The sequence below is a fragment of the Pezoporus wallicus genome, unplaced genomic scaffold, assembly GCF_028554395.1.
Source record: "Pezoporus wallicus isolate ANWC-B61680 ecotype Strahan unplaced genomic scaffold, APGP_CSIRO_Pwel_v1 contig_8747, whole genome shotgun sequence".
Classification (NCBI taxonomy): Eukaryota; Metazoa; Chordata; class Aves; order Psittaciformes; family Psittacidae; genus Pezoporus; species Pezoporus wallicus.
The window spans coordinates 365,767-383,220 of record NW_026641976.1 but is presented as its reverse complement, the minus strand read 5'-3'; the positions used below and the strand labels follow the sequence as shown (position 1 = coordinate 383,220).

Sequence of the window (17,454 nt, the reverse complement as noted above, 5' to 3'; positions counted from 1 at the left end):
CTACAGTCCCTAATGAAGAGTCCCTCCCCTGCATCCCTATAGGCCCCCTTCAGATACTGGAAGGCTGCTATGAGGTCTCCACGCAGCCTTCTCTTCTCCTGGCTAAGCAGCCCCAACTTTCTCAGCCTATCTTCATATGGGAGGTGCTCCAGTCCCCTGACCATCCTCCTGGCCCTCCTCTGTACTTGTTCCAAGAGTTCCCTGTCCTTTTTATGTTGAGGACACCAGAACTGCACACAATACTCCAGGTGAGGTCTCACAAGGGCAGAGCAGAGGGGCAGGATCACCTCCTGTCGACCTGCTGGTCACATTCCTTTTGATGCAGCCCAGGATACGGTTGGGTTTCTGGGCTGCAAGCACACACTGAAGCCTGCTCATGTTCATTTTCTCATCAACCAACACTCCCAAGTCCTTCTCTGCTGCTCTGAATCTCTTCTCTGCCCAACCTGTAGCTGGGCCTGGGATTGCTCCGACCCAGGTGTAGGACCTTGCACTTGGCATGGTTAAACTTCATGAGGTTGGCATCAGCCCACCTCACAAGCGAAACACAGGAGAATTCTGTCTGGGTATGAACAAACACATTTTTACCGTGAGGGTGGCTGAGCACCAGCACAGGTTGCCCAGAGAGGCTGTGGTGTCTCATCCTTGGAGATATTCAAAACCCGTCTGGACATGGTCCTGGGCAACCATTTTTTGGTAGCCTTTCTGGAGAAAAAGGGTTAGACCACATGACCTCCAGAGGCCCCTTCCAGCTTCAGTCAGTCTGTGATTCTGTGATTCATGAGGATGGAGTCCTCTTGCAGATTCACTCATGCATTTGTGTTTGATAAGCTGCTGTCGCTGCTCAGGCGGGACTTTGGATGTAACAGCAGTGCAGAGTAAGAACAGTGCAGAGTAAGAAACAGTGAAGAATAAGAAGCCTTTGCAAACTGGTATGCAAAATTTTGCCCAGTTGTAGCTATCCTCAGGAATATCAGCCCTTTCATTTCTGGGAACACAGACTTTTTCCTAGAATTTTTCATGTGAAGAAAAATATAAGAAGTGAGTGCTTGCATCTATCTACTTGGGCAATCACTTGCAGACAGGTAGAGTTTGTGAAGCATAAATGTGGCTTCCAATTAAATTACAAGGAAAATGGCTTATTAAAGAAAAGAAAACAAACAAAACAATAAAAGGGGAAATGTGATATGCATGTGAATAAAATAGTTGAAAATCAACAGTCATGATTTATTTTTATGAAAATACTCTGTCTTTAACATTCCTTAGTTCACAGTATTGGCCACCAGACCTTCAGGGTAACTGTAAGTCTCTAAAGCAAACACTTTTAGGACTAGAAGGACTTTCAGTATGCATGGGTGGTCTTTTTTAGTATTCTAGATGTTCTACTCACGAGTCATTATAACTTGCTATTTTATACTAAATCATTCCCATATTTATTCATTGTATTTTCTCCTGGGCTGACTCAGCCAACTGCCAACACTAATTAATGCTGACAGATATTAACTTCCTGTACAGAAAGATGTATAAGAGAATTCCATTGAAGAAGACTAATTAATTATTTCCCTGAAAAATCCTGTCTCCTGCTGCCAAAGTAGGTTGTGAAAACCTTTGTTACAAGAACCGTACCTTAGTATATACTTAGAGAGTCCCTAATGATGGAGGAACCTGAACTTGCGGTGAGCCTCTGGACAGTATGGCATGTCAACATGGCAGCAATCCAATCCCTATTTCTAAATCACCCAGAATTTTATTTCCAAGGAAAAGTGTGTTTTTTCTTAAAACCAAAGTTGATACAGAAATCTTTGGCTTCTTGTCTCTTTATAGACTTTCATTTTTACATTACCGACAAACCTGGCACCTCATGTATACTTAATGGTCTCAGGTTCTTCTTTCTTTTTCTGTATTTTTTTCAACAATCCAAATAAATACTGGCTACAAATATGACAGAATAGAGATTTTATGTGTCATCAGTCAGCCAGCTGTAGGAGGAAACATGCAACACATGCAGTTTTCCATGTTACCTAAAGTTCTGTAAACAAGGTCCTAGAGGTCTCTTGAGTATACCATGTTTACTACAACAGAAACCCCTCTTAGTCATAAGAAATTCATTTGGTGTATGCATTACAGATGCATACTTATATGACTGTTCAGCTGTAATTGTCAATAATTTATCAGCCTCTAAATCTGAAACAAATGTTGTTTTTTACCCATGAACAGTCTTAAAATCTTCCTTTTCCATCTCCCCACTTCTGGTTCTTACATTCCAGCTTTGTGTTCCTTTTGCCCCTTTACCTTTAACATGGGCAAATTACTCCTACAGTTACATTCCAGAAGCCTGTCTTCTTTCCATTTAATGAATTCAATTTTGGCAAAGAAACATTCTGTTTGTTCTGATGATGTCAGAAGCCATTCATATTTTTATTGAATTAAGCATCTAGGAATAGGATGCTACAGTTTCTGCCTTTGTTTTTATTTAGAAAAAAAAACAAAAACAAAACAACTTTAATTCCTGACTAACCTATTTCCATGGGGGTCCTCCTTTAGGTGCTGGGGTTCCACAGTTCCAGCCGATTGCATTGAATGGTCGTATCCAGCTTCTCACAAATGGCTCCTTGCTGATTAAACATGTGCTAGAAGAAGACAGTGGATACTACCTCTGCAAGGTCAGCAATGATGTGGGAGCAGACGTCAGCAAGTCCATGTACCTCACTGTTAAAAGTAAGAACTAAAACACTTCTCTGTGACTCAGATTACCATTGAGTGAAAAAGGCTTGTCTACTGCATCCTCAGTTTAGAGGGACAGCAGGTGGGGAAGGAAGTGACAAATTTGTTTTGTTGGTTTTAATTTAATGTTGGCATTCAGCTGCATGTGGGAGCACCTGGAAGTTAGTACCGTTAATAAAAAAAAACATTGCTTAATAGGAGGAGAAAAGGGGACCTAAAGATGGAAAGGATTAACATCTCGTTTCAAAAATTTGTATGATGTCTATGAGCTACAGCTGAGTAATGAAGGGGAAGTAAGAAAATTCTTTGGTCCAGGGTAAAAAAAAAAATAACAAAGGAGAAATACCTGCAGCAACTATTAAAAGTCTCAGAAGTTGAAGAAAATATGAATTTAAAACTCCCTTAAACAATTCCATAGGTAGCTATTATAGGTATAATTACAGTTGATACCACAAGATACCATAACATACTATGAAATATTACAGATGCAGCCACAGTAGTCATTTTGACTTAGTCACTGCAAGTAACATCAGAAAATGCATCCAGCTCTGTTGAATTTGTATTGCGTACACAGCCTCAATTTATCTGTACTTCCTGGGCACAAGAGCAACCTGATTTTCAGGTGCGTGCTAGCTATAACTCCTCCAAACATGAACACAGCTAAGAATATAGAGGAAATATTATGAAAAAAAGAAGTTGTAGAGATAATATAATTCTCACTAAAGAAGCAACTAATGACACTGCAACATAGAATCATAGAATAGTTAGGGTTGGAAAGGACCTTTAGATCATTAGTTCCAACCCCCCTGCCATGGGCAGGGTCACCTCACACTAAACCATCTCATCAGCCTTCGTTCCTGGCTGACCTGTTAGACTAGTATTGATGGAGGTCACCAAGCCATGCACTTTCATGTTTGTAAGGTTTTTGAAGATAGACTGAGTGCTTTGAAATTTAGAGATGTCAATTAGCCTGAAAAAGGTTTGCTCTTGAAAGTGAAAATTTTTTTTCTTTTTTTTTTTTTTTTTTTTTTTTAAAAGTAAAATCCAACTTATTCTATATTGGTGAGCTGTATTTTAGACCATCAAAGTTTAGGTTTAGGGTCATTGTTTGTTGCAATATCAGCGAATGAATAACTAAATTATTTGAAAGGAACAGTGTTAACTTTATTGGATTTGAAAGCCTCAGTACCTCAGATGTCCTCTCCACTCTGTTATACCACAGTGGCTTTGTCTTCTGAAAAATAACACAATATCCCATTATCTCAAGCAAGTGCATTAATTGCATACCTTTTTTCTGTTGATCAGTAGAAGTTCCAGCTTCTGCAGTTTCCACAACTGGCCATTTTGGGGCCAATCTTCAACTGTAGTAGCAATACACTGCTGTAATATGCTACAGAAAAACAGCTTTCCTCTGGTTGACAGCCACACACACTGCCTGTCTGATCACTGCATGCAGTTTCATGTGTGATAAAAGAGCATCCCTTATCAAATAGGAGCAGGAGCTTCCCTGGAGAGTCAGTTGCTGTTTCAATCTAATGAAAACCCCTCCAGCTCTGAGATAGCAGGCAAGCATGTCTATACACCCTCACACATCCACACTAACACACGTACTGCTCCCAGCATGGATGTTAGAGCAAATGCCATTAGCGTGTTAGTGTGTACACACAAGAGCATATGTTGGCTTTAGCTTTATAATCAAGCACACATTAAGGAGAAGCTGGTCTGGGGAAGTGTGCCATGGTGGGCTTCAGGTATAGCTGGATCCCCTCTTCTGGCATTGTGATTATAGCACATAATATGTCAGGTGGAGTGACACCAAAGTGAAAGCCTGGACATTTATTGTCTCTGATACTCTATCTTATAATTTGCCATTATCTTTTTCTGTCTGGCTGTTCTGGCTCTTTTACCCTCACTCCCACAAGCCTGTTTCTGGACCCTAGTCCTCAGGTTCCTACTACTAGATAAAAACCTTGGACTTCCTTGTGACAAATTGGTTTCCCTCCCTCCTTCAGTCTACGTATGGGTTGTCTGTGAACAGTAGCTCAAATCATCTGATGAAAAAGTAAAGTGGCTTAGATATAATCACTGATTGCGAAACTAGACTGCCTCTCAGAAAGAAAGACATGGCAACAGTGCCTTTACAGCCACTTCCTTTGTATCTTAACTGTCCCTTGTACCACAGACACCTCAGGTATGCAGATGCTAACCATTGATAGCACCAGTGCAAACTTAAGAAAAGCCAACCTCTTATGCATAGGTGATTCTTCTCCTCCATGTTTGATAGAAGTTTTCACCTACTCTGTTAGTAACAGAGCCGGATAAATTTTTTGCCTTTGATAGATCCTGTGACAAATCTCTTAAATGTGGCTGGATGCTTTACTCTTCCAGAATTTCCAGTTTCACCTGTATCTAAACAGAAAAGCTACTGACCTTTGATGTCAAAAAAGGATAGACAAATTTTTGTTTTGTTTGTTCAGGAGTGGACAGATTAAGCATCAACATAATATATTTCCATGACTTGCAGCCTCTAAAATTGACAGGCATTTTCTTAGTGAAGCCCATCTTCCCACATTACCCACCAAGTATATCTGCGTTCCTGAGCAAAAGCAATCCCACGAATGGGTTTGCCTTTACCTGAAGCAAGAATAACACAGATTGTCTTCCCCAGCAAATTTTTTATGCGCACCACAGGAGCTTTATCCCCTTCTACAGCATGCAAAATTTCTGACTGGGCTGGGCCAGCCCTGTTGGCAGATCCTCTGGCATTGACCAACCAGCTACAGCTATAAACTGACTTGGCCTGATTAACAAGACTTTTAATGCTGAGAAGAAAATGGTAGTAATTCCAGATACATGTTTATATAGAGCCTCATCATTTGTTACATGACACCTTCATGTCAGAGTAGCTGGTTCAATTTATATGCTGAAGGGAGATTGCATGAGGAGGGACTGCAAAGCAAAAAGATGAGAGCAAAAGAAAGATGCTTCAGGAATGCTAATAGAAATGTGGAAAGAAAGAGCTGTCAGAGTCAATGCTGAATCAGGAACCATAGGGCTAGAATGATAGCCATGAAAGCAGAGCATCTTCACTTAGCAGCTATTATCCTTCTCCTTTTCTTTTCAAGAAATGGACATAAAAATCATGATCAGTGATTTTTTTCCTCTGAACCAATGATAAGTTGTTCTCAAATTCTGTATTCACTTAGACATACAATATTAGAAAATTATGAGAGAGATCTGGAATAAGGATTCTAGTGCTGTCTTGAGAAATGACTCCTGGGATGAGAAGGGTTCTAAAGAATTTCTATAGAGGATAATGAGCCTTTAGCATGAAGGGAAGAGCTAAAATTATTTAAAGATTGCCTGGAAGTCACAAGGGAAGAGATGTCTGCTTAAAATGGACTGCCTGCCTGCCTTCATCTGAATAAATGTCACACTCCCTAATTCCACTTTAGGGGCAATATATAACACAATAGAATGGTATTGTGAAAAAAATTCCCTGCTGAAAAGCAAATTTCATTAAGGTATGTATGTTCCTATGTAAATACTCTGTTGAAGTTAGTCATGTTAGCCCTGCCCCTTCTCAAATCTCTCACTTATTTTCATGTCAGTGTGGAGCCTGAGAAGTTTTAATCTGATAACCAAAACATTTCCAACAAATCCTGTCTGCCAAGAAAACAGAATTGCTCCATTCACTTACCTCCCAAACATGCTTCTTAACTATTGCATTATATGTGTCTAATATATAAACCTGAAACTGTTAGACAGACCCACACCTTCTTCCAGAAGTAAAATACTAATCCCAGCTAATAATTTTAATGCTAAGTTTCTTAAACTTTTTTTTTTTTTTAACTTTAAAAAATTATCTATGAGAAGACCTGCTGGAATAACATAAAAGACTGTTTGGGAACAGAAGACTTGACAGTGTACAAGTGAGTGTAGTGCTCTGTTTCTGCAGCTACCTGGGTCTTGGTTGTGGTAATTTACCACCCTGTACGTCTGCTGCCTCTGCTTCCCTTATAGGGCCTCTCGTCCATGTTGACCACACCCTATATCCAGCACAATCTGTTTATTTCCATCTTCAGACAATTCATGGAATAAAAAAGCCCCAATCACACAACTAGCTACTGCAGCAAAAGAAATAAAAAAATAATAAACACAAATAAACCCAAAAGATGCTTATGAAGGAAGATCCTGGATCTAGTGAAGATGTTCCTTCCATTGCTAGCTAACAGTTGTTCCCCAGTGTGGTTGAAGCACTGCAGCATTTGTGTATTAAAATGCATAGAAGTCTATGCATGGCTTCCTCTGTGAAACTTTCTAGGGGTAAGATAAAAGCACACTTCCTACATGGCCAGTCAGATGAGTTTACTTTGCTACAACACCTGCAGTAAAGCCAGCAAGGTGTGATGGAGAGCTCACTGTGCTCTGCTCACCAGAGTGCTTCTAGATACTTGGTTTAGCCTTGTTGAGAATATAGGAACGTTGAGATCTCTCCAACTGCTACTTTTCCTTGTATGTGAAAAGAATCGCCTTTATACATAGGTGTTAGCCTTCTGTTTATGTTCAATTTTTTATTAAAAATGCATATATCCCACAAGATGTGTGGCACTGGCTCTGCATTTGCTAAACTAGATTATCCATGATTTGTTGTAAAGGAAGATTAAAATCACTGTCTCCGACACCTTCAAAAAATGCTTATAGTAAGAACAGTAATCATACTATGTCAAACTCACCTGAACCCAGTTATTTTGATATTTATTAATCTATCTGTTGTGGTTTAACCCCAGCCGGCAACTAAGTACAGTGCAGCTGCTTGCTCACCATCCCCAGGGAGAGGGGGAGGAGAACTGGAAATAAGGTAAAACCTGTGGGTTCAGATAAAAACCTTTAATAATTGAAATAAAATATAATAACAATAATAAATCATAATGAAAAGGGAGATAACAAAAAGAGAGAGTAATAAAACCCAAGAAAGACAAGTGATGCACAATACAATTGCTAGTCACCGGCTGACTGATGCCCAGTCCATCCCCGAATCAGCAATCAGCCAACTCCCGCCAATTTATGTACTGAGCATGATGTTCTATGGTATGGAATAGCCCTGTGGCTAATTTGGGCCAGGTGTCCTGTGTCTGCTCCTGCCCAGCTTCTTGTGCCTCTCTTCACTGGCACAGCACAGAAAGCTGAAAAGTCCTTGACTTAGAGTAAGCACTACATAGCAATAGCTAAAGCGTCAGTATGTTATCAACATTATTCTCATACTAAATTCAAAACCACAGCACTGTACCACTGTACCAGCTACTAGGAAGAAAATCAGCTCCATCCCAGCTGAAACCAGGACACTGTCTTTGCTCCATATATTTTTACAGTTCCATGATCTGTAAATATTTTTTTCTGTGGGAAAAAAATGACACCCAAAAAAAACAAATAAAAAAAACCCACCAAAACCCAAACAAAAACAAACCTAAAACCAACCAACCAACCAAAGCGCCCTGGTCTGTGTACACTGCTTTATTGTTTTATCTTCCTGATATTCTGCCATTTTTAAACAAAAGTATTTTTGATTTCTTTGCTTTTTCATACTTATTTTGCACTTATTTCAGGTAGAGTACATTTTTGACCAATGAATTTGGCTAAAATTGTAGAAATGTCTAGTTGGAGTACTTGCATATGTCCTCAGAATTAAAGAGTAAGGGAAAAGGAAAGAAAACCAAAAATAACTTCAGTGAAGTGAAAGTACTCTTGTATCCAAAAGTCTCCTTTCTCATAAGCTTGTGAGCTGCCGTTTTCTACCTTTGCCCTTACCCTCATGACAGATAGCTCTCTATTTCACCACCTATTTCTTGGCAAACAAAGGCAAAAACTATGTTAAATATGAGTATATGAAAGAACTACAGTGCAGCTCAGCTTAAAATCCAGTGGCAGTGAATTGTAACACTCTATCTCTTTTAATTATTTATTTTCATTAAATACACAGTCTAAAAGATGCTGTAAGAAAGCTACAGTAAATCTTGGAAACACAAAATTCTCCCTAGACACAAATACTTTCTCTTTTTAGTAAAACAGCCTTCCCCCCCCCCCCCCTTCACTATGGGAGGTCCTCCCACTATGAGAAATGAACAGGGTCTGAATGCTGTTTTCTGTTTCTTCAGACCACTGGCACAGCTTTGATTTAGGGACTTGCACTTTAATCACCCATCATGTGTCATTACCCCAACAGGCGGCAGCAGCCGCAAGATACAAGCTCCAATAAATTGCACTGAAAATCGCTGAAGCGATCCTTTGTTGATTTTCCTTTACAGCTATTCAATGGCAGATCAGCTGTCATAACAACACAGTGCCTGTGGCAACAGGGTGAAATTAAACGTGAAGTATGTTCAAGGTAGCTGGTAGGAAGCTGGAATACCCCTTTTCCTCTGTACATTCAAATGCTTTCTACTTCCCTCAGTAATGCCAAGCCTGTGGCAATTGGCTAAAACGAATGCTTTCTCTTGTAAGATAATTGCCAGATGTACTGCAGTACAAATGCTTAAGTGCTTTTGTATGCAAATCTTTGCAATACTCTAATTTAAGGAAAAGAGGAGAGGTAAAGACTTCTCTCTTTTAAAAAAATGTATTTTTCTAATTGGATGGAAGGAGAAAAAGAATATAGCAGCCCTTTTTCTTTTCTTCAAGGCTGTTTGCACAGCAGTGTTTCTAGCAGGAAGGTGAAACAGATTTCTCTTTAGCTAGCTAGCTAACAAAAAAGTACACATAGGTTCTGCTGTACCTTTTCTGTTTGTGGGCTCTTTTTCAGAATAGCTGTATATCTCAGCCTTATACTGCCCAAATAGCAACATTCAAAAGGAAGCAAGAATGAGATTTATTTTCAGAGTTTTCTTTCTATTGAAATGTTCATAGTAGATGCAGAATATTGAGTCTTCCACGGAAAAACTGAGCAGTTTAACAAAGTTGTGATGATTTCATCTTTTGAATGCCTTCACATCTTCACATTACTTAGAAAGCCTTCTAAGGGGTATGATTTGCAAGGTATATACTCTAGTTTTATTTTCTCCCTTTACTGAACACAGTAATAATTACACACAGAAAAAACACAGATATTTTAATTGTCCTCCTTTCTCAATCTGAATACCTCTTGTGTGCTGTTAAATTAGTAGCTTGTTCAGAGAAGGTTTTATATGGCTCTCAGATTACAATAAACTCTGTGGCCAACTTTGGCCAGCTGTGGTCAGTAGACTCCAAGCAACAGAGTTAATTTCAGATCAAGGATTACAGCTCCTATGTCTCCAAACACTGTTGAAACAAGACTTGAAAATAACATCTGCTGTGCTCTCCTTTAATTGAGACGGTAGCGTTGCAGTGATTTATACAGGCTAGATAGATTATCCATTCATAATAACCTTAACTGAGAAAGTAAGCTCACAAATTTCTGTATATTGTATTTGGCAAAAACTGCAAACCCTACTGTGCTAGAATACAATAAACGGTAATCCTTAAAAGATTCTTATCTGGGAGGAAATATTCTAGAAATTATTCTTTCTGATAATTTAGAAGGTCATTTTCTTGAAAGAGAGTTTAAAATGTAACTATTCAGGTTTAGGGTTGCCTTCATGTGAAATGTGAATGAATACTTCTGAAACACAATATGTCCCAATAAACTTTTAAGAAACTTATGTGCTGGTAAGCATAGGATGCTCGACAGACAGGTTTTCAGGATTACTCATCTTGAAGTTACCTATTACTCATCTACCAGGTTTAGTTTAGCAAACATTACTCCTCCTCCTAGTTTGATAGGACAGGTGGAAGATCTTCAAGTCTCTGATGGTTCATTGTTGTCTTCCTTTCCACATCTGACTGCAAAGAAGTTGAGCGCCCTTCTTCTAGCTGTGCCACTGTGCCCCTCCTGGGCTCTGTGCTGTTTCTAAGCCTTTTTTGAGAGTGGGAAGAGACCATCTGAGGGTGTGAGTCACTGATAGACCTGCAGTAGCTCAGCTGACTCCTTTGGGTGCAACAGCTTTGCAGCACACACTCAGAGCATCATATTCAGAAGCACAGCAGTGGACCACTTAAGTGGTCGGAGCTGGATGTGATGGCTTTAAGAGGCTGTGGTCACATCTATCATATGAGACCGCATCAACTAGAATATAGGGAGAGAAATGAATAGACATGGTAATTAAATTTGAACACATAACTCAGAAATTCTCATCAGAACACACCGCTCATGCAAAACAATTTTTTTTTTCTGGTGTTTTCTAGAAATTATGAAGTGGTTCTAAATCTCAAAGTCAGCTACACAAATGTATGTCTTCATATAAATAGAGTTAGGACAGTGTCCTGATAGGTTCTTTCTTTTTTCCCTATAATCTGTGTGGTAATGGAATAATGACTAAACACTAACCATGCCATATATTCAGTAGTGATGTTTGCTGGTTTATCTAGAGTTAAACTGATTTCAAATGCAGCATGTATGTAGGTACAGAGTCTCATTTTTTGTTTAATATTTACCTTAAGGAGCATTTAATGCTCATAGAGTATATAATTCCCTGGGTTATCGTGTTTGTTTTATTAAGCCAAGTAATTTTTCTGAGTAACATTTTACAATACAGATGCTGCTGTGAATATATCTGTTTCATTTGTGTGGTGGGAGCTGTATGCACTGTGTTGCTGGGTTTAATATTTGCTTCTAGTGGAGGATGTACACGCGTGATCTATTGTTGCTTATTTTTACTTTTGCTATGTCATCAAGAATTGGGCCTACATCTCACTAACAAAGTTTAAATAAACTTAAATCAAGAGAGCATTGTAAAACAATATTGAGATATAAATTAATTTAGCTGTGTGTGTCGTATATGTGAGTATTCCACTTCAGAAAAGCTATCTGTTATCGTACTATGGTTTTCCCTTCCCTTTTTCCTTTCCCTTTTCCTTTCCCCTCATCTCTTTTCTCTGTGTCTAGTCATGCTAGCTTTAAGGTACTTCTCATTTACACAGTACCTATATTCCACCAGGACAAAGCCTGAGGCTCAGAGAGGATGGTATTCTTGTGTCTCACATCATTTTCCCTTCACAGACACTGGTGCTTCTTCCTCTTCCTTGCTGTTGCCATTCCGCAACCTTACATCTCTGTGACCACTTCCTCTTTTTTAAAAATCCTTTTCCATCCATATTCATTCTTCTATTTATCCGTTTCAGAGCTCCCCATTATTATTCTCATATGAGTTTAGGATTTGCAGAATACCGTTTGAACAGCAAAAATAGTGGACAGTCTTAAATGACAGTATTTCATTTTACATACCAGAGGTTCTTCTGTACTTTGAATGACCCAATCACATCTTTTTCAGGACAGGAACTGTGTTTCAAAAGGTTATTGACTGTTTCTCATTATTGAATGCTGTTGTGGGACCTGCATGGTGATTCTTCATAAATTTATATTGTATCTATTTATTTATTTAATGTGGCTGATTTTTTATCTTTAATTCAATGTATAAACCTGTAGTAAAAAAAAAAAAAAAAAACAACAACAAAAAAGTAAATAAGGTAGTTTATATACAAATATTTTATGCTTTGGATAAGAGTTTATTTCTTTTCAAATGTATCAAATGTCACTATTAGCCAAAGACAATCTTTTACAACTGCTTGCATCAGTGCAATTTAAAGCCTTTTTCAAAGCAAGCAATTTTGCCTTGAAATATAAAGAGTTGTTTTTTTTTCTCTTCAAAATAGTTTTTCAAGAATTGAATGCTAGCTTTGTTCATATGCCTCTGTGAAAATCCTACGATGGTACTCAATATAAATACTGTGTATAGATTCTGTGATAATCAAGATAAAAACAAAAAATAAATTCAAATCTGGGAGGTGAGAGACAGGAACAGAATATACAAGGTGTATATATATATATATATATATATATATATATATATATATACAGTAGAGCTGTCTACAAGCTGAAGAAGCTGTATGCAGGAGAATTTAAGGGATTGCTTCCCATACCTCTTCCTGCTCTGAATGTCAGGGATAATCAGAAGAAAGGATTTGCAAGTGCAGATTTTCTTTCAGCAATTTAGATGTATTTGGTTTGTGGGAGACAGGTTTTCTTCCCCCTAGACTGTGTTCCTAAACATTACAATTCATCTTCTGCATCAGTGTCTGAGCTCCCTTCAGATTGTTCATTCAGTAATTTGCTTGATATGTGATGCTTGAACATATCTTAATCTGTCACTTTTATGTTTCTTGGAAAAAAAAAGAAAGTGTCCATTTATGGCCACAGCAATTGATTCTGGAGTGTCTTCACGGTGTAGATAACTAAAGCATGTCTCCATTTTTAGATAAATCTTATTAGGATCCTGCAGGGTTAAGAAATGAATTGATTTAGTCTGTCAAACCAGGAGATAATGAAAGAATGAGCTCTTACTGTTGGCCTAATTACTTATGATTAATCTAACCCAATCATTTGTTTTTTTTCTTTTAACTGTCTCCATCAGGCCACAGAATAATTAGTCTTACATTCACTTTTTGTTTCCTTTTCCATAGTGAGATAGAATATTTGATCATGTAGGAATTGGGTTGTCTAGGCAGTATGTACGTCTTTGAGACATTAATTTTACCTTCTCTGTCATAATTTATTCAGTGCTTAGCTTCCACCTGGCAAATTCCTGGTAGCCCCTGGGAAAGCAGTGTTGTGAAACTGTATGGATGTAAGGTGAGCACATGACCAAATTCAGAAAAGAGAAAAGGTTCTTCAGGGAGGGAATAGATGCTGTAGTTCCAGCTACAGTTCTTGACTTGTGAAACAGTATTTTCCATTAATATTTTTACCTTGTTTAGAAATGTGCAAACCTTCCTGCTGGTTTTTCAAAAGACTAAGCAACGCAACAGTATCCATGAAGAATTTAAATGTTTATTGGAAGCTGTCCACTGTATGCATTTATTAGAACATTAGAACAGAACTCCCTGTGCAGGTGCAGGTGGGTCCACGTGATTTAAATTGTTTTAGCTGTGACGGCTGTGAGTCTGCATCCTGCCATATTTCCCCGTGCAAGCTGATGTGTTCTCAGGCAAACAAGAAAGCAGCCTAGTTTGTCAGTTATTGGCAAAGACATTATTTAAATTTCTAGCTTTTATGATTGAAACTTCTGTTGTAAGTTTCTGTACTTCATTTTCCAAAATATCACGTTATGTCATTATGCTGTAAAAGTCCAGCAAGATCTCTTTCTCTTATTTGATCTATGTAAATTAATGGCCTCAGTTGCCAGTATCTCATTGTGCCCGTGTGCATGAACATGTTTGCACTCATATAAACGTGTTGTTTAATGCATACTGAAAAGAAAGAATGCAAAAAAGGAACAAAACCCATCCAGATCTGATCAGATGATAAAAGTTTTTCCTGATTGTATTTCTTATGCTGTTTACTTAGCTGTAATGAAGCTGTCAGGGACACACAGGAAATGACTGATCTTTGGTTCATCAGATGGAGGTTACAGATTTCAAATGTTTTCAGCAAAAAACAATTACACATCCTTTTTTTTAGGAAAAAAAATAGAGCTATGATGGGATACCTGCTTTCATTAAACACAATTCTTGTCTGTGACATTCCCATTTTTTTTGTTTTTTTCCCCACTACATTTAATTCTTTAAGTACATCCCAAAAAAAAAAAAAAAAAAATCTAAGCTTTATATTTCTAAAGCCATTTCTTCATTCTTAAAGCAGAACCCTGATTTATAAATATAGTGCACATGCAATTGTCTTTCACATAATCGGTGACATGCTAAATTATACTTAGCAAAGCAGATGGCTATCAAGGAATTTTGTCATATATTGCTAGGAGTTGGTTTGGGGTTTTGTTGTTGTTGTGTTAAGGTTTGATTTATACTTTAAAGGAAAAGGTTCTGTATATTTATTGTATGCCATGCTCTGAAAGTTGACGTAATTAAGCTCCAGCAAATGTTGTAACTCTTTGGAAACGTAGCAATTGATGTCAATAGTCTGGCTTTCAGTCATGTTTACAAGTTCTGTCAGTTAGTTTCCCTATTCTGAACTTTTCTTGCATTAATGTTAGAAATAAGAGGCTAAATCATATTGCCAGTGACCTAACACGAACATCTTTCTACTAATTGTTGTGTCATATTGAGAGATAAGTGAGAAACAATCCTGTTCTCTTACCTCGATCTCTTTCTTCACAAAGGTTTTCAAAGGATCAAAAGTCTTTTCTAAAAGATAAATTATATAAACTTATGACCACAAAATGAGAGAGAAAAAAAGAATACCTCAGCAGAGCTATTACATAAGCACTTTTTTCTGCAAATCAGTAAGTGGAAAGAGCATCTGTTAGAGAGTTATTTTTCCTGACTTTTAATTACTAGTCATTGATTTCAGTAATTGCACACATGTACATACACAATAGTGCAGCAGGATTTCACTTCTGTGGTCTTATCTCAAAACTGGCTTTTAAAATATGTGCCTATTACTGTAAGAGCGCCATAAGAAAGCAGTGTTCTGCTATTTTTGTCTTACTTTGCAATGCAGCATAACTGTTGCATTTACAACTGGTACAAGTTGGCTTTTTGCCATGCACTTAGAGCTATAAACCCCTACTTTCAGCACGGAAAATCTCCTGCCATCAGACTTTCAAGTGGAAACTTGCCAAACTGAAATAAGGAAGAACAGACTTTTCATAAGTGGTTGCATATTGTTGTTGAAAATCCAATTACCATTTTCTAAATGCCCATCTCTAAGATTTAAATAATAGTCAAATGAAGTGCCTAGCTTTTAAGGAAAAGAGGCATGCACCTAAATGATGAGGAAGACCATTATAGGAGTGCATAGCAATACTGGGTGCCTGCAGGAATTTTGCTGATGCCATGTAGCAGCTGTATTTTAGGTAACTCAACAGAGAAGGCAGATGTGAAAGAGAACTTCTGTGTTTTGATTGTTTATAGTGACCCTTGCCTTTATGGATCTACTTTGGTTTGGCATTTCTAACAGAATTATTCATTGCACAGTGGTGCCAACACTCTTCCTTTTTGCTCCTAAGCTTTTCAGTAAGAAACTGGTAGGCCTCCCAAAACACTTAAAGAGGTATACAAAAGCTAAGAAAGAATGACCTGCCCAGAAGATGTAAGGCTGGTGCTACCCACTGTTGTCTTGGCTAGGATGACTAGGGCTTCTTCCTTGGCTGTGATCTGCTTTTAACTATTGCTGTCTAGTTATTTTGCCTGTTAAGGTACAGTAGCAGAATAAATTGGTCTCTGTTCTGGAAGAGCAGGGCTTAAATGTACAATCCAGTGAGCATGGATGAGCAAGTGGCTTGGCATTCTGATGAGCTGTGGTAGCTGTCCATGAGTCTGCTTGGCACAGGGGACATCCAAAGAGGTTGACAGTTGAATTAATCGACAGTTAAAGACATCGAATTTCCTCCCATTTGCTGTGGGGCAGGAATGTGGACTTGGGCAATTACTATGGCTCTGCTGACACAGAGAAATTCTGTGCATGCTACAATTAAACAGTATATTTATGTGCTTATATGCATATATGAATACATGTGCATGCTGTCTTCTGCAATAGCCAGTAAGTTCCTTGCATCTTGTCCATATACAAGATTATTTCTGCTTTTGCTAATTATTCTAGCACATTCTAATAGTAACATTACTTTTCAGTAACACTAAAAAGCGCGATAGACCATCTAACTGGTTTAAGTCAGGGGAATATGTGCTCTCTCTTGTCTCCTCCCATAAAGCTAGTGAGGGCATTCACCAAGTACCACAGGATACCTAAGCAGACATATTTGTCGTATTTGTCATACTGGGTTCAAGTCAGGGTCCTAAACTTACAGTGAACTCTGGCATCCCTGTTTTGACTTTGTGGGTCTTTTTCATTTGTTTTTTGCTTTTCCAGAATTAAGCATGCGAGCTACTTGAATCTAAATACTTAATATATATTCCTTGATTGTTTCTACATCTCCACTTGTTTTGTATGAGTGCATAAATTTTATTTACCTTTTGGCAGTATTTTCTTTTAATGTGCTGTTATAAAGGATGTTATAATCAATAATTATAAAAAATACTGCAATTAAAAAGTGGACAGTATGTGAACTGTAGATTTTAACTCATAAGATTGCTGTAGGTCAAGACTGGGAACTTTCCAATTTTTATGATTTGCGTGGCAGAAGAAGCACACCTCGTACTGAATCAGGAGCTTTATTTAGGAGGAACAGTCATTCTTATTTTTAGTATAACCACAAGCATTTTTGAAAGACAACTGTACAAGATGGAACATACATGTACAAATATACATATAACATTTTTATGAGGTAGAGAGAATGATTTCTGAATGTTAACTCCTTTATTATGTCTCTCACATCAGCTGGTGAAAATACTGCTCTAATTTACTCTTCCAGAAATTCTGATTTTGAATTTCTTGAGTTCTTAAATATCTTGTAGTTTATATCATTAAAATAAGTATTGTTATTTTATTCACTTGAACTTTAAAAAATGTAGTGCACACCAAAGTAGATACAGTGATGATTATTCTGGAGTTACAGAGTAGAAAAGGATACTATGTAAATGTATATTTAATGTTTCAAGCCTCAGAGCAAAATTAATGATGCATATAAATTATTATACAATATAGTCATATAATTCTTATGTTTACTCTATAGAAACAATATGTAAGAGGCAACAGTAAAGTCACAGATATTGACATTGTATAGTTAGCAATGAAACAGTTGGACA

General features: G+C 37.8%; 1 protein-coding gene across 2 annotated transcripts in view; it reads left to right on the top strand.

The window, feature by feature from the left end:
• The window catches only part of DSCAM (DS cell adhesion molecule), a 460,950-nt gene that overhangs the window by 319,058 nt on the left and 124,438 nt on the right, over nt 1-17,454 (top strand). For both annotated transcript variants that reach the window (XM_057426358.1, XM_057426359.1), the window contains exon 11: nt 2,545-2,718. In XM_057426358.1, coding sequence (XP_057282341.1) covers nt 2,545-2,718 — 174 coding nt within the window. The remainder of the gene's footprint in view (nt 1-2,544; nt 2,719-17,454) is intronic.